Source organism: Cannabis sativa, chromosome 4 (genome assembly GCF_029168945.1).
Source record: "Cannabis sativa cultivar Pink pepper isolate KNU-18-1 chromosome 4, ASM2916894v1, whole genome shotgun sequence".
Taxonomy (NCBI): domain Eukaryota; kingdom Viridiplantae; phylum Streptophyta; class Magnoliopsida; order Rosales; family Cannabaceae; genus Cannabis; species Cannabis sativa.
The window spans coordinates 22386383-22414353 of NC_083604.1; the positions used below are offsets into that span (position 1 = coordinate 22386383).

A 27971-nucleotide genomic window follows, 5' to 3' on the forward strand; every position below is an offset into this window, starting at 1 on the left:
ACCCGCTAACCTGTGACCTGCCAACCCGCCAACCCGATCCCTATTCAATTTTGTTTTTTTAAACCCGAAACTCGCGAAGCTGAAACACGATAAACCCGCTCGATTTTCAGCCCTACCCTTAATAACTTTTCTGTCTCCACCATAGAAAGGGAAGTTGACACAATAGCTGGGAGTGTCTTATTCTCACCTAAGAACTCATACCTTGAGTGATCAGGAAGGACTTCTAACTCCAATTCTGACGGCTTCTCAATGGATGGCACTGACTTTGTTTGTAACACCCTAACTACCTTAGGCGTATTACGTGATTTTTAAACATACTGTGCAGCTCGTTGCTAATCAACGAGGTTTATGGAAAAACGTGATTAATTAAAATTTTGCTTTTTAATTAAACTTATAAACCATATTACAAAAGACTCGGGATCCCGATTATAAAATCATTTACAAAAAGTTTCAACTGTTTAACCATTACATAAAAATAAAAGTCGTCTAACGACCAATTACAAAAATTCAGCCATGCTGTCCCGAGGATCGTACGCTCCAGGCCTAACCGCCCCGACATGTACAATCTCATAAGCTCGGTCACGGTCCATCAGCTATAGCCTTGCCTTTACCTACACATAAACGTAGATCTGTGAGTCGACAGACTCAGTAAGAAAAGCATAATAATACTCATACATAATACTAATTGCCGTGTCCAACACGATACTGAGTCCCGCTACTGCCATGTCCAACATGGTACTGAGCCACTACTGCCATGTCCAACATGGTACTGAGTTCTGAACGTTCATAGGGACGGTACTATTGACACGTAACAACCTGATCGGTCGAACCGGTCATACTCCGGCTGCTGGTCATACTCCAGCCTGTACCGACGTGTTACTATATCCTCCTGATCGGTCGAACCGGTCATACTCCGGCTGCTGGTCATACTCCAGCCTGTACCGACGGGATACGTCAATAGCACGGAACCACCAACCAAGTGTCAGCCTGATCGGTCAAACCGGTCATACTCATTCTTGGTCATACTCCAGCCTGTACCGACGTGACAGGGTTGGATGGTTCGAAGCCAACATACAACTAATGTAATCTAATAGGCTTCCTACATGCTCGCTAAACATGTAATCTACATATGCAGCTGTTATACTAATCTTACACGGATTCGATTTCAAGTGTGCGGTCAACCCGACCGGAACCGAAGCCGAGTGACGGCGGATTACTGGCTCCTAAACCATAAAAATCACAACGCTATAAGTGACACGCTAAATCACTTCCCGGGGACTAAAACTTGGAACTAAAAGTTTCCCTATCGATAAAAAGCATGGCAATACCCCCTAAAACATAAAAACGAGGAAAACTAGGGTCCCTGAATTTTCCCCAACCGGTAGACCGGTTGCCCAACCGGAATTCCGGTTCTGGAAAGTCAGAACCCTCATCCGAATTCCGGATGCACAACCGAATTCCGGTTCCTCGCGAGCGACAAACCAAATTTTTCATAACTCGACCAATTCAACCCCAATTGGTTCCAAACTTTCCAGACCTGCTCTAAACACCCCAAAGAACAAATCTAAGGCAACAAACTAACCCAGAAACCTCAGAAACAAAATTCACCATGTGAGCTCCAAGCTTTGAGTAAAAACTCAAACTTGGCTAAAGCTCACTCACAAGCCTCAAGCTAGCTTAGAATCACATAATCAAGCATAGAAATACTGCAGAAAACAAAACCTAGTTCATGCAACAACTACAGCCACCAATTTCTCAATTTTTACTTTGAAAACCAAACTTTTGCATAAGAAAATTCTAGCATGCTCAACCTAGGAATCATACACCACAAGTAGCTTAATTAACATCTAAAAATCATGATTTAACCTCAGAAATCAACAATCAAACTCGAAGACAACAACATTCAAATTAACATGCATTAACTCATTTTTTATCAAAAATTCCAAGAAGACCAAGAAGAACAAGTAAGAGATACATACCACAATCAAGAGTTTCTAAAATGTGATGAATCAAGCTTGAAAAACCCAGCCTTTGAATCCCCAATACCCAGCCGAAAATGGAGAGGAAAGAGAGCTTTTCTTTGAAAATTCTATCTTTCTAACTTAGTGTTTTTTTTTTTGAGAAAAAGGAATAAAATGAAACAAGTCACAAATACTCATTCTTTTCAGCCATAATAAACCATTAAATTAAACATTAATTCCATTTAATAACTCACATAAGACAAAACACTAATGGGGCAAAAAGACCATTTTGCCCCTCCACCATAAAATCACATAAATCATACTAAAGGGGTATTTTTGGGACATTCTAAATTCCCGGCCATTCCCGACATTCCCAATGTCTAAAACCCGTCCCCAAACTACTAACATACTAAGTTGTGATTTCTACTGAGCCAAACGCCGAGTTCCAAAATACCGGACACCGGAAATGCAAAATATGCAAGATACTGAATAACATAAATAACAGTATAATAGATTATTTAAATAGCTATAAATAATCTCATAATCAATCACAAACAACTGATAATTTCCAAATTAACTAAGCGGGCTTTACATTGTTGGAATCACTCTAAGCTCTTCAAAATACTTTTTGTTCAATGGCCCATAAGAATCAATCCACAAAAGCATAATCCATCGCCTCCTTTCCATCTTGGTCAACCATATCCTCTCTCACCAAAGTCAGATTAAGAGGGTCTTCATTGGGTTTCCTGGTTTCCACCAACTTGTCCACCACATCAATCGAGAAATAACTATCACTAGCTTCAGGATAAGTTATACCCTTGAGTACATTGAACACAACTTCATCTTCTTATACTCTCAGCTTTAACTCAACCTTTTGCACATCAATTAAAGCTTAGCCTGTCGCCAAAAAGGGTCTCCCAAAGATAATGGAAACATTGTTATCCTCCTCCATGTTAAGATAAGAACTATAAAGTCAGCTGGAAAAATAAACTTGTCCACCTTGATAAGGACATCTTCTATTACCCCCCCTTGGATGAGCCAAAGAACGATCATCTAGTTTCAATGTCACAGTTGCTGGCTTGGCTTCTCTAAGTTGTAAACTCTTGAATACTGACAAGGGCATTGGGATACTTTCCCCCAAATCACACAAGGTGTTGATGTTGGGTTTTATGCCCTAAATAAAACTCTTTACAATCTGATTAGTTATCAATATAAGAAATTTGAAGTGATTGATGTTTGCATGAATTCTACATGCTAATGGTTTAAATATGTTTATTACATTTACACACAAAATCAGTTAAATCCAGATCATATGTTTATTCACAAGTACAGTATCGTCAACACAGTGGAATGTGATTGTGATCATATGAATCAAAAGAATTGGTCCCTGTTTCATCAGTGTTATTGGATTTACACTAATGTGATAATCAGCGATGTGTTGTACTTACACTTGGAGTAAGTGTTATGTTCTTTCCAGGACATTAGTAAAGTATACTAGTTTCGAATGTATGGAGTATACATTGGACTGGACCGATATTGTAACTAAGTTAAGATATTACAAACTTACCGTTATATATATCTTTCCAAGTCAATATCAGTAGTTGATCTTAAGATTAAAAGAATCTAAATCTTGATATGCTTAGGCTCAACTCAGGAGTGTTATTCATGTTCTTTGATTTATTAGTTAAGCCTACTTTTAGGTCAGGGTGATACGTATATTTGGGGAACATGATAGTATGATTGAGTGGGAGTGCTGAACATAAATATGGAATCTATAGCTTCTACTGGTGTATAGAAGTCAAGTGATGATTCCCTTCAAGCTTAGCAAATAGAAGTAAATGGATGAGCTCTTGTTTAACTGACTATTTATTAGATCACTAAACATCATTTACAGGTAGCTAAGTGTTTTAAGGGGCAAAATACATTGAGGGGTGAGAACGGTAAAGAAATCTCATCTCGATGTAGATCATCTATATAGAGGATTTTTAAATCACAATAAGATTATAGCAATGGTTAAATGAGATAGCATATTGATATCGTGGAACATATAATATGCTCTATATAAGTCTGAGAGTGCAATTCTAAGTTCTAAGAGTGGATTCAACGAAGAATTAATAAGTAGGAATTTACTTTGTAAATTTGGTTCACTTATTGGAAGCTCAGCATATAGATCCATGGTCCCCATTCTAGTTGATAACATTCTGCTTGTAAGACTCATTAATTGATTCGTGATTGATCAATTATAATTTTAAAGTTAGACTATGTCTAATTTTATGAATTTTCACTAAGCAGGGGTGAAATTGTAAAGAAAAGAGTTTCTAGGTTTATTTATTTATTAATGGACTTTATATGTCTAACTAATAATTAAATTAAATGACAGTATTATTTAATAATCTATTTTAGTTATTAAATAATTAGTTTTGGCATTTAAAAGGTTAGAATTGGAAAATTGGCGTTTTTGAGAAAATAGAAATAAAATTTGATAAAATTGCAAAATCAAGTGGGGCCCAGTACTACACCTTGGCCGGCCACTTATTGTGGAGTTTCAAATTGATTTTTTCATTATTTTAATGCCAAATAATTCCTAACCTAAACCTAGTAGTTGCCTATAAATAGAAAGTGATGGCGCAGTCAATTCACAAGTTTTCACAAGCCTTTCTGACAAAAATTTCTCTCTTCAGAAAAACTGAGCCTTCCCCACTTTCTATACATGGCCGAAACCCTCTCTTCTCTTTTCCCTTCATCAATTTCGACCCTAGTGAAAGAGTGAGTGCCCACACACAGTAAGCAGTAACTCAATCATAGATTGGAAGACTGTGAAGGATCAAACTTGAAGAAGAAGGACATTTGGGCTCAGATCTTGATTATACTCTGCTACAGAAAGGATACAAGGGTTAGAGATCTGAGCAGAAGGAGACATTAATTCCGCTGCATCAATGTAAGGTTTTCTTAACTTTATATGTGTTTAATTTATCGTTTTAGAAAGTTCATATTTAGAGTGTTTAAACAACATACTTGTGAGTAGATCTAAGATCCTGGTAAAATAAATTCCAACAGTTGATACCCTCTAGTCTTCCAATAGTACATGGTATAGTAAAGCTCTCAGGATCTCTCAATTTAGGAGGGAGCTTCTTTTGTAAGATACACTACACTCCTCCATCAATGCCACCGTCTCAAAGTCTTCCATCTTTCTTTTCTTAGACAGAATGTCTTTCATGATTATAGTGTCGTCAACACAGTGAAATATAATCATGATAATATGTTCAAAAGTTTATGTCCTATGATATGTTAGTACACTGGATTTAGACTGACATGATAATCGACAATAAGGTATACTTACACCTTGGATAAGTTTTATGTCCTTTCCAGGGTATTGGCAAAGTATACAAGTATCGGATGTATTGATCTTGGATAAGATATCATAAACTTACCGTTATATCTTTCTAAGTCAATATCACTGGTTGATCTTAGGTCTATAGATCTTAATCCTGATATGGTTAGGTTCAATCTTAGTTGTATTATTTATGTTCTTCAATTTGTTCATTAAAGTCGACCAATTGGATATTCTCGTGACATACCTATTAAAGACATGGAAGTTCAATTGAGTGGAACCGCTAATTATAGATATGGAATCTATAGCTTTCACAAGTATATAGAAGTGAAACGATGATTTCCTTCGAGATTGGCTTAATAGAAATAAATGATTGAGATCTCATTTTAGTAATTATATTAGTTTACTGAAATATTATTTATAGGTAGCTAAGTGTTTTAAGGATAAAATACATTGAATGGTAGAATGGTAAATTTCTCCCTATTCAGTATAGATCATATATAGAGGATCTTTGACTATTAGGATTGTTGGGACATATAGAGTGTTCTATATAATTAAGAGTGCAATTCCAAATCTATAGTGGTGCAAGGTGGAATTAATAAGTTAGATAATTTACTTTGTAAATTCTAGATCTACTTATTGGAAGCTTGGTTATATAGGTCCATGGTCCCCACACTAGTTGAGATAATACTGCTTGTAGACTCAGTTAATTTGTTTTAATTAATCAATTATAATTCTAAAATTAGACTATGTCTTATTTATGAATTTTTACTAAGCAAGGGCTTAATTGTGAAGAAAAGAGGTTTTGGGATTTATTTATTAATTAAGAGACTTTGTACGGTCTAATTAATAAATAAAATAAATGGAAATTATATTTGATAATTAATTATAATTATTAAATAAATAATTTTAGCATTTATAGGATTGAAATTGAAAATATGGGTTAAAATAAAGTGGCAAAATTGTAACTAGTGAGGCCCATGTATGGCCGGCCACTTTGTGTTGATTTTGCCTATTAATTTATTCTTTTTTAATCCATATAATTCAAACCTAAACCCTAGTTGAAATACTATAAAAGAAATATGAAGCTCTCATTCTCATCCAACACTTTTAACCTACCAAATCCAGTTTCTAACTCTGTTAAACAGCTAGTAGATGAGAGACACCTTCTATAGTGATTTCGAGCCCCCTTCATTGTTCTTCATACTCGAGCCATAGTGATAGAGTGTCATGCCCACACATAGTAAGTTAAGTACTCAATCATAGTGCGGAAGACAGTGGTAACCAACCCCAAGGAGAGAAAGAGATCCAAGCTTAGATTTTGATAATACTCTGCGACAGAAAGGAACAAGGGTTAGAGATGTGAGGGAAATTAGTCATATTATTCCACAGCATTCAATGTAAGATTTTCTAAACTCTTATATGTTTAATTTTATCGTATTATAATATTCATATTTAGGATGTTAATGAAATATATTTGTTAGTAATCTAGATCCTGGTAAAATAAATCCCAACAGTTGTCTCTACTTTGGGGAAAATAAAGCAAGGGACGGAGAAAAGAATTATACCCTAGGAGGTTTGATACGAAAAGGGACGGTGGATTAGGTGTTTTTACGGCACATCAGAAATGTTGTCACTTACTACTGAACTTGTGGCTATATTGGAGACTCTTATTCGTGTTATCGGGAGAACCTTCTTATTTTCACCTTTGAGAGTGATTGCTTGAATGTTATTTTGGCCATACAACCTCAGTGCAATTATTCTGTGGACGACATCATTACTCGAGACAGCCAATATTTTATGAATATTTGTCATATTGGTTCATGTCATTTTGTTTTCTGTGATAGAAATAAAGTAGTTTATTATTTGGCAAAACTTAGTGAACAAGATCACCCTTTTTTCTTATTGATGTGGACTTTTGAATTTTGTTTAATGTTTTTATTTTAGAAGATCACTTTTTAATTTTTTTTTTTTTTTACTTTGTACTAATAATAAAAACATCAAAAAAGAAATGTTTAGATATAATAAGATACTAATGTTTTAAAAGTAAGTTGATGGAATATGTTTAGTGAATTAAACATCAAACACTCCATTCGTTTAAATTGAGAATGAAATAGAATATTTCACTACTATTAGTTCAAATAAGCTAAAAACATATTAAATCCTTGGAATATAATACTAATAGAGTAGTTAAACCATGGACTCGGTTGGTCTTGGTCCATGACAGCTCGATCAACAACAAAAGAGCCGCCGTACACATAATTGAGTAGTGCTACTAGAACCATAATTAGTAGTGCTACTACTAATTGTTATTTTGACCAGCCAAACTCCCAAGTCAATAAAAATTAGCTATGGACTTCTCTCCACTTCCCTACCCCGATTTTCTTTCAACCTAATATAATTTAATTACAAAAGCCAAAAACAATACAAACGTGTTTTGAATTGAGTTGGTATTTCCCTGGTAGGTTCCAAATAGGGTCCAGAATGAAAATAAAAATGAGAATGTAAATTAAATGGGAATGAGATTATATATATCCATCAAATTATAAACTTTCCTATATCTTCCTATTCTAATTTTCATCGAAAAAAAAAACCTCTCAAAAACTACTACTATAACAGAAGAAATTAAGGCATAAATAAGAATATACAATGGAGGGGTTGTTGCCAATGGTTTACAAGTCAATGAAGAAGAACAAGACAAGGAGGCAATACGAGCATCTATCGTCTGGTTCAGCTCAGAGCAATTACAACGACAACATCTCATCAGATCTCAGTAGTACTGATCGCTACAACTCCAAGCTGCGGCGCCATAACTCGGTAGCTGGCCTTGGCCGTGGCGCCACGGCAACGTCGCCTCCTCCTAGTGGTGCTAGGTTGGTCCGCTTTAGAAGTCACCGCACCTTCATCTTCTCCTGTGTAGGCTGTGCACCATAAATCATTTAGATATGCAATTCATTATTGGGTTTGATGGAATGGATAGAACTGTTTTTAATCATTAGATATCACACTACATCAAACCAATATGGGGATGTATTCTAGATTTGTAAAAAAATAAGGGACAAATATATTCTTTTATCGTGTACTAATTTATATGAAATACTTGAATGATTCGAGTTTTTTCCAAACCAAACTGTTAAATTGGTTAAACATAGTCGTAGTTTCCTCTCTCTACATTGATTATGTCCTACTTTGCTTTAGTTTCTTCTCTATATATTTATCATTTCTGGCGTAATATTATATTTCATCCGGAAATGAAATTCAATTAAACAGGACATACAATACAATATTCAATCAACATTTCAAATCAAGAAGTCTAGAAAAGTTGTGATAATCTACCGAATTTCCAAACTGTAACACAGCTCAGCCTTTTTATCGAAGAGTCACGAGAGTTTATCACAGCCATTAAAGACAAATAAAAAACAATAAAATATTCGAAAACATAAACTGCCAAAAACAAAAGTTAGATTCCTCAATATTTACATTCTTGAACAGATCTGTCTTGTTCTTACCATGCTTTTGCAACTTAAAATGAGAAAGTTCAAAGAATGAGGACATATCACACGAAATCAATGAATAAGTGAAAATATAATTGAACCAAAAAAGTAATTATGAGTAAAGTAAAAAAGTGTAGAATACTACAAATTAAAAGAGAGGAAGACCCAATGATATATGGTAATTAAAGGAAGAGTTGGGAAGATATTGTTGTTATTGCATCATATGTATCATGAAAGTGTTTGTTGATGGTCATCTAACCATAAAGTGTACATGTTAAGTAGTATGTTGATGATGTTACACTTTAAGTTACATGACCATCAACAAACATATCCATCACCATGCCATGCCTGCAACAGCCAATATGATATATGTGAAGAAACAGCTAATAACAAAAAACAAGCCAATACAAGTATATATGGACCAATTTTCAGCTAAAAAATAAAAGCTTTACTAATACAATACGGGTCTGTCTCTTTAATAATATGATTAAATTTAAACGAGTATATTCTTGGTATATTCGTCAAGTGCCAAAAGCATATACTTTTAGGATAAACCCTTCTCACGTCTCTGGGTAGTGTAGTATTTGTTTGTTTGGTAGGTGATAATAGATTTGGGTTCTGGTATTCAGTGTTGACTGGCTGGTAATTAGCTCACTGAAATTGCAAGAGATTACACAACTCTGAATGAGACTGCAAGCAATGAAATAATTGTGCTATAATCTTGATCACAATGGTTAAATGAACTGTATCAGCATTACCATTAGACCATTGAATAAATATTGGGTTGCATGGGTATTGGGACCAGTACATAGAATTTTTTTCCTTCTTCCTTGAACGTAAGAGGAATATATATTTAAATATATCATATACTATTTTCAAGCATCTTACCTGTCCATGCAGGGTAGTGCAGAAGTTAACATACCTGTTATGTTTACATCTAAATATAGTTTGTAAGTGAAAATATACATAAATATCAAATTTTCCTTGATAATAATTCCTTTATTCAAGAAGCTCAAACAACGGATCCTCCACAAAGAATGTTCTTTCTTCTTCTTCTTTTTTGTTTTTTTAGAAAAATCATATAAGAATCCCAAAGAAGCACAGCTTACAAAATTTAATCAAACATTAACAAACTCCATTGAATGTACCGTTTTCCTTTCCACAACTGCTGGCTTCTTCTAATCACTAAACTTGTGCCAAAATACACCTTTTCCTGCAACCTGAATTTCCTATTTAAAAAATGACAAGTCTATAGAAGAAAGAAAAACAAATATCTTGAAAATTCAACATCCACCCGATACAACAACTTATGGTTTATGTTGAGCAATAATCGAGGTATGCACAGCTTGTTGGGGAGACAGAGCCTTTCCATTCACAACAATTTGTTCCAAGAAATCCACACGAATTGATTTGAACTGGTAAGACTGGTATCACATGCATGGGAACAAAGTACTTGTTAACAAAGAGAATAATTTAACAAAGCTCAGTCAAATTTTTTTATCAAGATATTGTATAAAAGTCTAGTGACAAAGGCAGTACCTTCCCTCTCCAAGAAAAATCGGTGTGACGGTAAAAGGGTTGTAATAGCACAACCTGATCTCCTTCTTTGATCTGAAAAGAACAATTTTCGGGTAGTTTCGAGATTACTAAACAGGATATTTTGCATGGTATATGTGTATACATGAAGTCAAAGACTGCCAAAGACCATCTCAATTATTATGGAGGCCTAAGTGCAGAACTTATTATGCATAAATATTAATAAGAAAAAGCTTCTGATTTTTATACTTGTATTAATTAATAAGCTGCTGCACCCAAGGACGTAACAGAAAACTGAAAAGTTGCAGTCACGTTCAAAAAGAGCGAAATCTCATAGATCACTCAGATTATTCAATGAAGAGAACTGTTGAAATAGAAATCAAAAGGGAAGTCGCCATCTCTTACCGCATCATTTCGTAGACCATACACTGATAGAATAAAGCATGTCTTGTTCGAGTCACAAATCACATAGTACCTGCTAAAGAAAAAGGATATAATAATATAAATTAATATAAATAGACAAAAGCAAAACAAAGAACAAAACATGTGGAAGTGAATCCATAAGTGGTCTTAGGCTTAGCCTAGAGGTTCGAGGAGGTCAAAGGTTCAATCTCCCCCCACCCTCTTAGGATAGATATCAATGATGCAATAAAAAAAGAACCCAGCTTCACAATAACTTTACAGGAACAAGGGTGGTCAAAATATGAATATAAAGACCATAATTTTATTCTCAACTAAAGAACTTACGAGGGAGAAGCATGCTCGTGTTTGATGAAGAATAGCACTTTTCCCACTAGTGCTACTTCTTTGTTAAGACCTTCCAGAAGAAGATCTATAGTACCTCTTTTATAAGAGGAATTTACTTAAAGAAAGAAAGAGGGGTGAAAGAACTCAGTATTATGATGTAAAAAAAAAAGGAAAAAGAAAAAAGACAATTCTCGTCTAAATTCACTATCAATCATAAAGTAAGAGTAAGGGAGCTTACTAATAACGGTAGTCAGAGATGCTGCAATAGAAGCAAGTCTTTTAGCTCTAGCATATCCCTGTCAAATGAACTATATCAAAAATCCTCACATGCCTTTGAAAAGAGGTTAATTAATTCGTAAGAGACACTAAAGGATATTATAAGCCTTCTTAATAGCTAACCATTACAATATATCGAGAGTATGGAAATGATAATGTAAACTGTTCACACCAAGAATAATGCTTCTTTAACAAATAACTAATCCTGCAATGTAGTAGTAAGTGGTTTGCAGGATAATATAAAACTATAATAGGACATTTCAGCCAGTATATTTTAGGGAAAGAAACCATATAAATATTATTTTATTTTCTAAAAAATTGCGGATTTAAGCCTCAAGGCATATTTTTATTGTGAGGCAAGGCGTAAGCCTCAAGGCGCATTGAGGCGTAAGCATTTAATTAAAATAAAATTTTTAGAGTAACTAAAAATACCAAAGATAATTAATGTCTTATTAATACCAATCATACCAAAAAATGTCTCATAAAACAAAAGCATGGCATCAGATGTCTAATAAAATAAAACTCAAACTTAATAACTAAGGCTGTGTTCGGTAACCATTTTAAAAATGGTTTTTTGTTTTTAAAATTAAAAATTTGAAAATACAAATAAAAATTGTGTTTGATAACTCTATTTTATTTTTTGTTTTTAAAATTAAAAAACAGAATAGAGTGAATTTTAAAAACAGATTTTGGATGATTTTAAAAAATTTTAAAAACACTTTTATCACTTGTGCTTCTCTCTCTCGTTTATCACCACCTTCAGAGGAGTTTCCATGGCTTCATCTTCACCATTACAGGTAAATCTCTTCCTCTCTTTATCTCTCTCTCTATCTCTCTCTGTATATTTATATAGCTCTCTTTTCCACTCTCTATATATCTCGCCTCTCTCTCTCTCTCTATCTCCCTATTTCTCAGATTTTTTTGTTATTCCTTCATTCTCAGATTTGAAATGAAAAAATGAGAAGAGCATGACAATAAAAGTAATTTCCTAGAGAGAAAGATTTTTTGGCTAGAACAGGTACGATTTTCTCTTTTCTCTTGTATTTTATTTTGATTTTAGGATTTTTGTTTGAGAAAATTTGTTCTTAGCTTTTATTAGGTTTTTGGATTTAATCTTTCAAATTAGTTTGGGATTTGATATCTCAATGCCGAGGCTGATTTTGGATTGCCATTTTCTGGGTTTGATGTTATTTCTCTAGGTTCAATGGGATTTTGGGTTTGGGTTTTTTGGGCTGAGAAAAGTGGTTGTTGCTATACTTATTTAGGTTATGTTATTTGGATTTCTAGCATTTAGTTGTTAGTGGAATGGCTTTCGAGCTTTGATTAGTCTATTTTATTACCTTGTTTTCTTTTACGATTTCGCAATGTGTAGAAGATTTTTCATATCTCAACATAAGTGTTTGTGTTACTACATATATTGTCTCAAGTTTTCTATTTTGTTCCCATGAATTTATATTGCAGCATAATATTAGAAACCTGATACATTCTCTAATATGGGGTATATGATACTCAGTGGGAGAGATATATACTCAGAGGGAGTATCCTCAGGTGTTGTTGGTTTTACAAAAACTTATTATGAAATTCTACTGGTCAAGATTGAAATTGATTGATTCTAGCCATTAGATACACTCTCTAATATGAATCTAGCCCTTCATTTGTTCCTCACTGTGTCAGGAAAATAATGACTGTGGCAGCTAGTGGGTGGTCCATATGTATGTGTTCCTTCTTGACTGTTGTAATAGAATTTTATATATACAATGTGATTTGATTATAGGCTCAACACCATCATGTCTTGTGTGTCAAAACAAGGAGAACATTTTTGATCAAACCGATCATTGTTTTGATCAGATTATGATAAAAAAATATTAATAACTTTTATTTGTATAATATGTGAGTACATATATAAAGCTATAATCCTTCTACTGATGAATCAATAAATAGCTTATTCTTATCCTTGTGGTATATAGATTATCATTAGCTTTTCATGGTTTTGGTGAGAGTCTCAGTGAGTTCACATTACTATTAGTTTCTCATTCTTCCAATAGCATAGGAAATGTAGTAAACTCCATCTCTTTTTTTTTTACTTTAAAGCCATCAGGAAGAGTATCATCTATATCTGCACCCAATTCTTGAGGACCATAAGGGATGTCGTGTATATCACAATTAGTAAAATGATTCTTAAAAACTAATATTCATGTCTTGAAGTAAAATTTAGTTGATATTAATTAGTTTTGTTTTCTTTCTATGTATTTTATCCAACTACAAGATAATGGCTTATCTAAAACAGTAAATAATATTTGTTAAAGAGCTTACTATAGGGACTACACGGTATAGCCTTAAGGTCTCAGTAAATGCTACATGAAGATAATGCATTTGGACTAGAGCAGCATCAATTATGTTCTCTATGAAATTATTCACACTGTATTTAATATTTTTATTGACAAATGATTCTTATATTGAGAAAATCATTGTGCATATTTTTATTTTGTTAGAGACAAGACAATGATTGTAAATTTTTTTTCTTAATTCTATTGTTACTTTATTGGAATGGGATTGGATTAGTTTCTGCTTGAATGTTAGTGAGCTTTATATATTGATATCCAACACTTATTGCCAACACTTTATTATGCTTCATTAGTTTGCATTAGTTTGTAACTTTTTAAATTAATTTTATTGTTTTTATATATAAGTTTTAGGATTAGTTTTATAATTACTTGTAGATTGAATAGATGGCAGGAACAAATAGTGAGGTGGCTATTATTGATAATAGCGAAGCTTCTGTTTGGCCTGAAAAATATGAAGAAATTTTTATTGAACTTATGGAAGAAGTTTTGAAGGGAAATAGGAATACTACAACCTTTACAAAGCAATCGTGGAAGCGTATAAAGATGAATGCAGAAAAAGATGTATATTTAGATGGAGATGAAGACATTCCCGAAATACAAGATACTACTATACAAAGCACCCACTAAACTTTGAATAATAGTGTTGAGTTTAGCATTTCAAGAGATCAAATTCGTGAAATGGCTAATGTCCGTGATGAAATTGCTGATCATATATGAAGAGCAAATCGACGATGAAGATAATGAGTGAAATTTATTAATAATTAAAACTTTTTAAATAATTTTTTTCAAGATTGGATAATTATTAGTTCATATTTTATTATGACTATGTCAGTTTTGTATTATAAATAATGAGTTTCGTGATTTCAAATTACTTGAATTTTTTTAAGATGCTAATGAGTATTTTTTATTTAATTATTTTATAATTATATATTTATTTAAAAATAAAAATAAATGATATTCATAATTTTTTTTAATTAAAAAAAAAAAAAAAAAATCAAAATTTATGTTTTTTGTTTTTAAAATTAAAAAATAAAAATAGTTACAGAACACACTTTTGTTTTTTGTTTTTAAAAACAGAAAACAAAAGTGATTGCAGAACACACTTTTATTTTCTGTTTTTAAAATTTGAAAACAAAAGTGGTTGTAGAACGCATTTTTGTTTTTTAAAAATAAAATTTTAAAAACAAAAAATTTACTTTTATTTTTTTGTTTTTAAAATTAAAAAGTAAAAGTTTTACCAAACGCCACCTATAATTTTTGTTTTTAGAACTAGAATGATATTCTACTATCCTAAGAACAAATTTTTTCTAGTGTAGAAGGAGGAGGAAGCTTCTGTCACTTTTTCATTTTTTTTTCTCTTCTTTTCTGGTTCGTGTTGGCTATTCTATTCTAACCTTAAGAAAGAAAATGTTGTTTTCTTTTCTTTTTTTTTTAATTGTGTATGTTTAATTGCGCTTTTTTTCCAAGTTTATTTGAGTTTTCTTGGGCTTCTTATTGTGTTTTATTGGGCCTTTGTAAAAATTAAATGTTATTGGGCTATTTTTTAGTTGCTGAATGAATTTGGGTTAAACAAAGCCCTAAAATTCAGGTTTTTTAATTGAAGTGTGCGCCTCACTGTTTGTACCGCCTCAGGCCATATCTAACCACCTCACATGGCTGAAGCGTACGCCTCTCTTCTCCCAACTAAGGTACACGCAATAAAGCGATTTTCTTTCGCCTCAATCTATTGCGCGCAATGAGGCGCGCCTCAAAAACGCAATTTCAAACATTGGGATTAAGATATTGATAGATCCAAGTATAACTCTCCAAAACCCAAGAAGCTCAAATGGTCAGGCATGCGGTTTGCTCCAACAAGATCTGAGGTTCGAGTCCCTCCTGGATACCTACATAATTATAGTTATTTACCTTGTTGAGTCCCTCCTGGTTTGCTCCAACATAACTGCATTCACTATCACTAGCTTACCTTGTTTGTATTCAATAACTATAATTGGAATCCAGTTCTTAAATAATTTAAATTTATTAATCAAATGTCAAATATATATTATTTTTATGTATGTGTAGAGAGAGAGAGAGAGAATTAAAGACCCTATAGTACTGCAATAGCACAGAGAAATGCCTTACCAACATATTATCTATCTTATCGAGAAGATTAACAATCTGCTGAACCTCCTCGGCAGCCTTGAGACCAGGATCCTTCAAAGCAGCAGCTTCAAAGCCAGTGAGGGCCCTCTCATAGTTCTCCAGATATTTGTGTACCTGTTAGAGACTCAAAATGATTATTGAACAAAAAAAAAATGGCAATTAAGCAATAATTTGCAATTTTCACCTCAAGAATGAAGTACTTTAACCATAAATGTGCTCTTTTCTTTTGTAAGAAAAACATTAATCAAAAGAGAGAAAAAAGGTAATCAACACAAGCCATTACACATGTTAAGTTAGTAGAAAACCACTTCACAAAACTTGAAAGCACTATCTTTAATTTAATCTCAAATGAAAAGCATGATAGCTGTGAAATTTACATTCTCATATGAGTTAATACTAAAATGAGAACTCAGAGTTTATGATCACGGAAACAAAGAATATTAAAGAAAGATTTTCTTGACAGATATTCCTCAAAATGATAAACACCTCATAAGAGATTAGAAGAGCTACAACCCAGGTAGACAAGAGACCAAATTTACATTGTTGCTTGACTTCTCTAGCCTATGCTCTAACTCTCACTCTCACAACACTAAACGGTCCACAAATTTCCTCATTTAGAAAGGATCGTAGCACATTTGAGTCTTTCATGGCAGCCTTAATATTTTCATTATTAGTTGCATTAAATTGTATCCTTCTTATGGTGAAAATTAAAAATGCACTATCTTCATAATTTCCTGCTTAACAAGCAATAAGGAAAATATATGAACTTACAGTGGCACAGTTAAAATATAAGTCTGGATTGGACTCCATTCTTTCATCCTTCTCCTGCATGAATCATCATGACAAAACAAGTCTTACAGAAATGAAAAATCAAGAAGCTCAAATGCAGTACCAAAATACCACAAGGAATCCATATGCAGTAACAAAATGGAATCCCAGGAACAGTTCTTACTCTGCACACTTACAGCATTTTGGTATGCCTTTAAAGACTGCCGAAGTTTGCTGTAATCCCAAGCACCAGTCATGACAAAACTAGTAAAATATGCATTTCCGAGATTATCTGTAAATGTGCTTGTTATATTAGATATAGCAGAACGAATAGATATGTAAGCATAATAACAATTTTAGAAGTGACATTTTATTGATTAAATAATAAATTCTTACACCAAGAATTTCCATCCTTAACATCTAAAGATATAGCAGCCTTGGCATGTTGAATGCTTTCCTCTACAAGTTCTTCCTGATTCTCACTACCTAGAAAAGTTCAAGTAAAGTTGCATGGTTTCATGAAAGCAAAGGTATATGCCAAATAGAATTATCACATTGCATGGAAAAACAGACACTCCCATAGAATCTTATAACTATGAACGAGAAAAAAAAAAAGAGTAATAATTGTGTCCACAAAGACATCATCCTCCAATGCAAGAAAAGATTAAACCAACGAAGAGGATTTGAAAGTGATAGAATGAAAGTTAGTAAAGTTAAACGAATGTAGAGAAAGGCAAGGCACATCATCATTACTTCTTCTCCCATTTGTTAGACCCTTAATCTAATTCACCTATGCTAGGAGGGGAAAAGGGCAGGTTGTGGCTTGAGGGTAGTTTGGACAGGGTTGTTCAGAATCTTGGTGAGTATATTTGTAATTTCAGAGTTAGTTAGATAACAAGAATATAAGTGGGTCGGGGAATGAGAATGAGGTATGCAGAAATTCAGTGTTGAGTATTTGCATCGGGAGAGTATAGGTCTCCTGAATACCTACAAGCTTCGGTACTGTGAAGTTCTTTCCATTAATATCTTCAGGTTTTTCTGTCCTATGGTGCTACAGCTCCATTGTGCAGGGTACATCACCTCTTTTTAGTGCATTGTTTGCCTATCATTGACAACTAATATTTACTGTAATGGTTCTAGTTTCTCAAATATCAAGCATATAAGATGAGAAACTAATGAGTCAAAGCTTTGGTATAGGAATAGACTAAACAATATCCCTTCACAATGGATAAGCAATTACCTGATTAGTAATGAGTATAGCACGAAAAACGAATACAAAACTACCACAACTTACCTTGAGCCATTTTTCTATCAAGCATCGACAATTGACAAAGGATCTTTTTGTTAGGACCCTGCATGAGACACAAAGCAAGTATCAATCATTTAGGCACATTCCCAGTAGGTCTCATAGTATGAAGAGATGAAGACAATTGTCTTCCTAGTAAGAAGAGACAACTACAATAGTCTTACAAACAATGACCTTGCTCAATGCAAGAGTAAAACAATTCTTTGCTGCAGATAAATCTCCCTTCTTCCAAATACAATTACCTAAACACAGCCAAGCATCTGCAAGCGATGGATTCAACTTAACCTGAAAAAGGTAAAAAATAAATTCATAAAAATGAGACTCAGCAAAACTACTCAAATACGACAAGTGATGGAGCTAAAGTTTGTTCTTGCTTACAGCTTTTGAGAGATGGTCCTCTGCTTCTTTACTATAGTCAGAAAATACATCTAGTATCTTTCCCTTCAAATACTCATATGTTGCTCGTTGACTAGGAAGTTTTCTTTCTTCTATAAGTGGTACATAATATTTGACAAGAAGAAAATAATAATAAAAAAAAAGCAAATAAATAAATGGTACCCAAAAAATAAAGAAATTGGCAATAAATAAAAACAAATTTTATGGAAATATCCTTCATCTCATATTATGAATAGAATGTGCACATCTTCAAATTTTACAGTACTCAAACTCAGCAAGAATAACAGCCCACCACAAGTAAAATAAATACGTACATACATCCCCCGTGAACAAACTAGCATTAAAGTGAGACTCGCTAACTTTTGCTTCACATAAACATTTCTCAACCAAGTGATGAAATGCTATTTGTTTTCAAGAGACCGACGAACAGTTTCCTTGAAACATTAATCAGTCCAATTCAAAAACTTCAATTGGGTTTCATGTTATTCGACTTGAAATGAGCTTTCGAACAGCAACAACTATAAGTTGGCAATAAAGGTGAGTGTGGCCCAGTTTTCAGTAAAGTACAAATTCATGAATGTTGAATCATTTTTACAAAATCACTATCCAAAATAGGTAAGCTGCTTCTTTATTTCAAAACCCCAGAAAGTATTTGCAGCAAATTGGTGAATAAGAACGATGACAACCAACAACTGTTATAAGCAAACAAACCACAAAATAGACAAAACCCAGCAATCAAAATGAAAAAATAAATAAGTAAAACGAGATTAGGTTTTAGTGAAATAAATTACCAGAAGGGATAGAATCGAGAAGGTTGAGAGCGAGATCGGAGTGAAGCTGAAGCTTAGAGATTTTGTCATCTGGATTTGGGGGAAAGTACGTATCTCGGAGATGGTAGAGATCATCGGCTGCTGTGGTGGCTTTGGCCAGTGGATCTTCTCTCTTCGGTTCGCCGCTCATGGCTCTACACTTCCAAGTTTCGGACACACACCACCACGAGTGAAGTGGGGAGCAGTAATGTAACGCAATGGACCAATAGCTATGTTAGAGTTAGACTAGTGTCTCTTGTCACTTTCTCGACTCCTCGAGGGCATTCAAGGATTAGTTTGGTCCCTTTTTTCATATAATAGGTGTATGTGTGAATATTAATATGAAGTTTTATATGTAGTTATTTATATTTATATATTTTTAATGATCAATTAATTATTTTATTTATATATTTAAAAAATATTTTTGTAAAATTAAATATTAAAATTATTTTCTAAATCAAACATATTAAATGAGAAAAGATGTTTTATATTAGTTTAAGCAAACAAAAATTTTCAAAAAAAAATCAAACAGACGTTTTTTAAAAAGTTTTGATTAGTTTAAGAGTACTTATAAAAATTAAAAAATTTACAGTATAAATACCTGATTTATTGAGTTTGTTGCTAATAAATACTCAAATTTAAAAAATGCCACAAAAATACTTAAAAGTTCATTTTCTACTTTTCCATTAATACTCATTTTGAGTGCTCCGTTAATTCTTTTCAAGAGTGTCACATGTTGATAGTTTATTGGTCTACCTAATCATTTTGATTAAAAATAATTTAAGTAAATTTAATTTATTAAAAAAAAAAACCTAAAACACATTGTATTTATTTCCTTTTTCATTATCGCATCTGTGCGTCTAGAAGACTTTTTCAAACACACTAAATCCTATTTCAGTATTTAACATGAATCCAATCACAAAGCTTAAATGACAAGTCGAATTTTTTTTTATTAATCAACAATTTGATTCTTGTTTTTTTTTTCATCATGAGTTCTATGTACCACCGTTCTTTATGAGGAAAAAAAAAAGCTTAAAAATTCCAAAATGACTCAATCCATCTTGAAAGATTAATAACACTAAAAAAAAAATCAATATTCCATATCGAAATCAGCCCATTTGTTGATAGGCAATAAATTGTTTGTGAAAATAACAATTATGTACTTGAGTCTAAAGGTAAATAAGAATATTAGATTTCTTAGAAGATTACTCGTAATTATCATGATTCCCAGAATTTTGAATAGTTGACAAATAATTTTTCGTGAGAAAGTAAAAAAAAAAAATAATGCTTGAACAACCATGGAACACCAGATCTGCCGAAAAAAATATCTCCTTACACACTTCAACGTCCAACGACCAGAGACCATTAGTGGCTCCATCGGCTTGACAGAAGGAGAAACAATGGAGGGATGCAGTAGAGATGGAAAGAAGAGAAAGAAGTAAAAAAAATATTTTAATAAATGACTATTTTAAATTAAAATAAAAGAATACAACTCTCCACTCGTTTTTTTTCTAAAAACCCATATCTAAAAGGTTAGAGTTTCATATGAAAAAAAATGGAGAATCAAAATGAATATAATTAAAATTAAATCCTAAAGTCTTATAAAAACCTAGATCTAAAAGCATTTTCCTCTGGTTATCTTGTTTTATCACCGCTATCATTGTCGTTTTGTCCTCGACAACAATAGCAAAGTCTGAACAAAGAAGACCGACGTCGTTGAAGGAGACAAAACAAACGTCAAAGGAACTCAGATCCTGTCGTTAGTGGGTGAGCCTAGATCCTGAAACTTCAAATTTAGAGGAGTTGTTGGCCGGTTCTAGATGACGAAGATGCAGGAGACGGTGATGGGTTTGATTCTGACAAGGTGTTGTTTCAGAACAATAGGAAAGTTTGAGATCTAAGGTTGTTGCTGGTTACGGATAAGCTCTCGTTGTTATTTTTTGGATTGGTTCATACTCATTGTTCTCAGTTTTTGTTGCTTGCTATATATCTCCCCATCTTTATCTTGTATATGCACTTCAAACCTCAATCGGATGAATTTTATGTTGGGTTTTATGCCCTAAATAAAACTCATTTCAATATAATCAGATTTACTTATTAATATAGATCATAAATAATATTTAATGTTCCATGGTTCACATGATTTATTTCATGATTATATGTACATAATGTATGAATTCGTCTGAAATCCTTTTCACATACTTGATCCTGTTTATTGTGCTATCAACACATTGGAAAGTAAACATGACTATGTGAATAAAGTTTCCTAGATTTATCAGACATAGGGTTTTACTGATATGATAATCTACAACAGAGTTTACTTGCATTTGGAGAAGTGCTATGTTCTTTCCAGAGCATTGGTTAAAGTAAAGCTCAGGTTGGATGCATGGAGTATGCATCGGAAGGGACCGATATTGAACTTTGACTTAGATTTATTAAACTTACCGTAATATCTATTCAAGTCAATATCGCCTAGTTGATCCTAGATCAAATGATCTTGATCCTGATATGATTAGGCTCAATCTCGAGAGGCTATTCATGTTCTTTGATTTGTTAGTTAAGCCTACTTTTAGGTCAGGGTGATACGTACATTTTGGGAACACGGTAGTGCAATTGAATGGGAGCGCTATCATAAACATGGAATCTATAGCTTCTATCTGGCGAATAGTAAGCAAAGGATGATCTCCTTCGAGCTTCACCAAACGAACATAAATGGTGGAGTACTCATTTCACATAAGCTGAAATATCATTTATACGGGGTCAAGTGTTTTAAGGATAAAATACATAGTAGGGTGTTACGATAATCTAATCCCTTTACAGTGTAGATCATTCATATAGAGGATCATTGATCACATTAGGATTATAACAATGGATAACTAATGATGTGTCTATATGGTGGAATATATAGAGCATTCTATTATACTGAGAGTGCAATTCTAAGTTCTATGCGTGGATTCAACGAAGAATTAATAAGTTAGTGAATTTTAGTAATAAATTCTTGATCTACTTATTGGAAGCTCGGTTATGTAGACCCATGGTCCCCGCACTAGTTGAGATAATATTGCTTGTAAGACTCATGTAATTGGTTTTGATTAATCAATTATAATTCTCAAATTAGACTATGTCTATTTGTGAATTTTTTCACTAAGTAAGGGCGAAATTGTAAAGAAAGAGTTTTAGGGGCATATTTGTTAATTATGATACTTTGTATGGTTCAATTAATAAATATGATAAATGACAATATTATTTAATAATTATTTATAGTTATTAAATAGTTAGAATTGGCATTTAAATGGTTGAATTAGAAAATTAGCGTTTTTGAGAAAATCAGATGCAGAATTGAGAAAACTGCAAAATCCAAGTAAGGCCCATTACTGTACATGGCCGGCCACTTGGTTTGAATTTTAAAACTTATATTTTCATTATTTTAATGCCAAATAATTCAAACCTAACCCTAGTGGAATGCTATAAATAGATAGTGAAGGCTTCAGGAAAATGACACTTAAATTTTCTATTTTTCCTTCAGAGAAAAACCTGATCATTCTCTCTCCCTATCTTTGGCCGAACCCACTCTCTCTCTCTTCCTCATTGAAATTTCGAAGTTCTTAGTGTATGAGTAGTGCCCACACACAGCAAGTGATACCTCAACCATAGTGAGGAAGATCGTGAAGAAAGACTTTCAGCAAGAAGGAGTTTCAGCATCAAAAATTCAGAGAAAGAGATCCAGGTTCAGATATTGATAATGCTCTGCTACTGAAAGGAATCAAGGGCTAGATATCTCAACGGAAGGAGTCATTATATTCCGCTGTACCCAATGTAAGGTTTCCTAAACTTTATATGTGTTTATTTCATCGTTTTAGAAAGTTCATATTTAGGATGTTAATCAACATACTTGTGAGTAGATCTAAGATACTGGAAAAATAATTTCCAACATTTTATGGGTTTATAAAATAGTTTCGCAATTAGTTCACCCCTTTCACATTCAATTGCAGGAATAGAAGTGAAAAGTAATAATATAATCGAATTTTACTATAATTTTTGAGAAATTAGTTAGAATAAATTTTGTGAGTATTTATAAGGTGATATTAATGAGATATAATTAATGGTTTTCTAATTAGAATATTCTGTTAAATAATAGAATATTCTGTTAAAATTTAACGGGAAAGAAAAATAAAAACGTTAAACCAAGAATTGACGTTAGATAACCACTTTTAATATATAAAGATATATCTATTTATTTATTTTTTTTAACTTAAACCAATATTAGGCTTTTTCCAATACTAGTGAGGCTATAAAATGTTGACATTATAATAATTTACTTCATAGTAATTTAAGGAGACAAAAGTTTTTAATGTTCCAACACGATAGTAGCTTTTAAAGTTGTGGCTTATATATCCATTTCAAGTTGTAATGAAACTTAAAAGATTGTTTAAGTATTCCTAAGTTGTGGCCTATTTATTTACATACTTATTCCATCTAGTAGTGATGGAGCTTTCAAAAGTGGAAGTCTATGATAAGTGTTCCAACAAGTGGCCTATTTACATATGTATTCCATCATGAAACTTTCAAAATAACTTTTAAAAGAGCAAGCCTATTTAGAAGAGATACACTGCGAAGCTTTCTACTACATTTGATCTTCATTAGAAGTCTTGTGGTTCTTTTCATCTTTGTCAGTAACTTTATGTTTCTTTTTTTCATTGTCAAATGTAAGTTTGTGTTTCTTTTCAGAAAGAGTCAGAAGAGAGTTTGATTAGGATGAGAACTTGAAGCATTAGAGATTAATTCTTCATTTGAGACTGGAGTTGTATTAAGGAATGAAGTGATGTTGAATTTCCATCCTTCACTTGAATCTTGTTTTACTACCTTAATATAAGCTGTTATCTCTTTGTTGTCATGGAGTTCAGGAAGTTCATTAGGGATGTTACAGTTGGGATTTATTTTACTAGGATTTAGATATACAAAAAAGTATGTTTCATTAACACCCTAAATATGAATTTCTAATACGATGAAATTAAACACATAAGAGTTTAGAAAATCTTATTACATTGATTGCAGCAGAATAATTATTGGAAATTATTTTACCAGGATCTTAGATCTACTCACAAGTATGTTGATTAACACCCTAAATATGAACTTTCTAAAACGATGAAATAAACACATATAAAGTTTAGTAAACCTTACATTGGGTGCAGCAGAATAATATGACTCCTTCCGTTCAGATCTCTAACCCTTGTATCCTTTCTGTCGCAGAGTATTATCAAGATCTGAACATGAATCTTTTTCTCTCCTTTTTTAATGCTGAAACTCCTTCTTGCTGAAAGTCTTTCTTCACGATCTTCCTCACTATGATTGAGGTATCACTTGCTGTGTGTGGGCACTACTCTAATCACTAAGTATTTCGAAATCTTAAGGAAGAAGAGAGAGAGAGAGTGGGCGGCCAGGTATAGAGAGAGAAGGCTCAGGTTTTTCTGAATGAGAAGTGTAATTTTCCTGAAGCCTTCACTATCTATTTATAGCATTCCACTAGGGTTGGGTTTGAATTATTTGGTATTAAAATAATGAAAATATCAGAGGATAATTCCTATAAAAGTGGCCGGCCATGGCAGTATGGATTTGGGCCTCACTTTTTGCAATTTTGCAATTTTATCATTTTTGAATCTGATTTTCTCAAAAACGCCAATTTTCTAATTCACCCATTTAAATGCCAATTCTAACTATTTAATAACTATAAATAATTATTAAATAATATTGTCATTTATCATATTTATTAATTGAACCATACAAAGTATCGTAATTAACAAATATGCCCCTAAAACTCTTTCTTTACAATTTCGCCCTTACTTAGTGAAAAATTCACAAATAGACATAGTCTAATTTGAGAATTATAATTGATTAATCAAAACCAATTATATGAGTCTTACAAGCAATATTATCTCAACTAGTGGGGGGACCATGGGTCCATATAACCGAGCTTCCAATAAGCAGATCATGAATTTATTACCTAAATTCACTGACTTATTAATTCTTCGTTGAATCCACGCATAGAACTTAGAATTGCACTCTCAGTATATAGAATGCTTTATATGTTCCACCATATAGACACATCATTAGTTATCCATTGTTATAATCCTAATTTGAACAATGATCCTCTGTATGAATGATCTACACTATAAAGGGATTAGATTACCGTTACACCCTACTATGTATTTTATCCTTAAAATACTTGACCCCGTATAAATGATATTTCAGCTTATGTGAAATGAGTACTCCACCATTTATTTTCGTTTGGTCAAGCTCGAAGGAGATCATCCTTTGCTTACTATTCGTCAGATAGAAGCTATAGATTCCATGTTTATGTTAGCGCTCCCACTCAATTGCACTACCGTGTTCCCAAAATGTACGTATCACCCTGACCTAAAAGTAGGCTTAACTAACAAATCAAAGAACACGAATAGCCTCTCGAGATTGAGCCTAATCATAACAGGATTAAGATCATTTGATCTAGGATCAACTAGGCGATATTGACTTGAATAGATATTACGGTAAGTTTAATAAATCTATATCAAAGTTCAATATCGATCCCTTCCGATGCATACTCCATGCACCCAACCTGAGCTTTACTTTAACCAATGTTCTGGAAAGAACATAGCATTTCTCCAAATGCAAGTAAACTCTTGTTGTAGATTATCATATCAGTAAAACCCTGTGTCTGATAAATCTAGGAAACTTTATTCACATAGTCATGTTTACTTTCCAAAGTGTTGACAACACAATAAACAGGATCAAGTATGTGAAAAGGGTTTCAGATGAATTTATAAATCAAATAGACAAGCAATTGATAAGGTGAACCAAAACATACAAAAATGAATGAAAAATACTTCTGTTTCTTTATTGATGTTGAATAAAATTGATTACATTGAAATGGAGTTTTATTTAGGGCATAAAACCCAACAATAATATGACTCCTTCCGCTCAGATCTCTAATCCTTGTTCCTTTCTGTTGTAGAGTAATACAAGATTTGAGCCTGGATCTCCTTCTCTCATTCGGGTTGGTTACCACCGTCTTCCGCACTATAATTGAGTACTTGACTTGCTATGTGTGGGCATGACACTCTATCACTATGGGTGAATTGATGAAGAACAATGAAGGAGGGTTCAAATCTCTATAGAAGGTATCTCTCATCTACTAGTTGTTTGACAGAGTTAGAAACTAAATTTGGCTGGTTGAAAGTGTTGGATGAGAATGAGAGCATCATGTTCCTTTTATAGTATTTCAACTAGGGTTTAGGATTAAAAAGAATAAAATAATGGGTAAAAATACACTAAGTGGCTGGCCACACTATGTGGGCTTCACTAGTTACAATTTTGTCACTTTATTTCAACCACTTATTCTTCTTTCAATAATATCATATTTTCTAATTTTAATACTATAGATGTCAAAAGTATTTATTTAATAATTATAATTAATTATCAAATAAAATTGTCATTTATATTATTTATTAATTAGACCATACAAAGTCTCTTAATTAACAAATAAACCCCAAAATCTCTTTTCTTCACAATTAAGCCCTTGCTTAGTGAAAATTCATTAATAAGACATAGTCTAATTTTAAAATTATAATTGATTAATTAAAACTAATTAACTGAGTCTGCAAGCAGTATTATCTCAACTAGTGTGGGGACTATGGGCCTATATAATCAAGTTTCCAATAAGTAGATCTAAAATTCACAAAGTAAATTCTCTAACTTATTAATTCCTCCTTGTGCCACTATAGATTCAGAATTGCACTCTTAGCTGTATAGAATGCTCTATATGTACCAAGATATAAATACGTTATAATTATCCATTGTTACAATCCAAATAGTCAAAGATCCTCTATAGATGATCTACATCAAATGGGATAAATTTACCGTTCTACCCTTCAATGTATTTTATCCTTAAAACACTTAACTACCTATAAATGATATTTTAGTAAACTAATATAATTACTGAAGTTGAATCCATAGACAAAAGTAACATGAAATTTCCTAACTTGTTGCTTCGAGTGAACATAGCTTGTTGCGTTGGTTCGCAACTGGCGCAAATAGTGTAGTTTTTGCATCAGTTGTGAACCAACACAAATGCCTTCAAAACTGACACAAACCTTGCATCAGTACATAATCGATGCAAAATTCAACCACAAATTAATTGCGTAAATTTTTTAATTTCATTTACATCAAAATCGACACAAAATATCATATTTGTAGTAGTTTAATTGTCTTTATATATTATGAATAATCAATTTGTCTTCTCTGTAAATCATAGAGACCCAAATGAGAAAGAAAAAATAATTAGAAAACAAAATCAAACATGAAAAATAATTCAAGAGTAAAACATGTATATTATGAATAACCAATTAGTCTTCGATTTTCAAAGTGTAGATTAAAAATTAATAATGTATCTCAAGAAAATAAAATGAAGAAACTAACTTTTTGTGTTACCCATGCCATGGCCGGTTGGAGCTACCCGTAGAGACCTGAAAGAGAAAAAACTTACTGATGATTTGTCATTGTTAGCGGTGTGAGGGTTTGAGAAGAAGAAGATCATCGGGGTAGGCTTGAGAAGAGAAAGACCGATAGTGTGAGGGCTTGAGAAGAAGGAACTGGCGGTATGAGTAGAGAGACAGAGAGAACGAGTGAATGGGTAAAGGGTTTAGACGAGATGACTCCCTCAAGCCTATTTTTTTTTTCAAAAAAAGGGGGGGAAAACATGATGCCGACACTGTCGTGCCCATTATGTCAATTGGCATGCCATGTCAGGGCAGGGGGCCTGACAGTGTCGTGCCCAACTATAAATGCGGGAAAATTATTGCCTGAATTG

The 27971-nt window shown here is 32.9% G+C and overlaps 1 protein-coding gene and 1 long non-coding RNA gene across 5 annotated transcripts; one reads left to right on the forward strand and one right to left on the reverse strand.

Annotated features, from left to right (window-relative positions):
• Positions 1-7859: 7859 nt before the first annotated feature.
• LOC115713931 (uncharacterized) lies at positions 7860-19435 on the reverse strand. Of its 4 annotated transcripts, none has more exons than XM_061113420.1 (13): positions 19094-19435; positions 18285-18391; positions 18081-18191; positions 17895-17952; positions 16997-17086; positions 16798-16892; positions 16604-16657; positions 15812-15946; positions 11308-11365; positions 11070-11184; positions 10728-10797; positions 10326-10397; positions 7860-10210 (listed from the first exon to the last, which is right to left on the reverse strand). In XM_061113420.1, the coding sequence occupies exons 1-13, from the start codon at positions 19260-19262 to the stop codon at positions 10094-10096; spliced, it is 1251 nt and encodes a 416-aa protein (XP_060969403.1). In that variant the 5' UTR covers positions 19263-19435; the 3' UTR covers positions 7860-10093. The 4 variants fall into 4 exon arrangements, with proteins under 4 accessions (XP_060969403.1, XP_030498275.2, XP_030498274.2 ...); XM_030642415.2 differs by having other exon boundaries at positions 10728-10800; XM_030642414.2 differs by having other exon boundaries at positions 18285-18394.
• On the forward strand, positions 11878-14578 carry LOC115712370 (uncharacterized). Its single transcript, XR_009687290.1, has 2 exons — positions 11878-12142; positions 12288-14578. It is a non-coding gene; the product is annotated as an uncharacterized LOC115712370 (long non-coding RNA).
• Positions 19436-27971: the final 8536 nt, after the last annotated feature.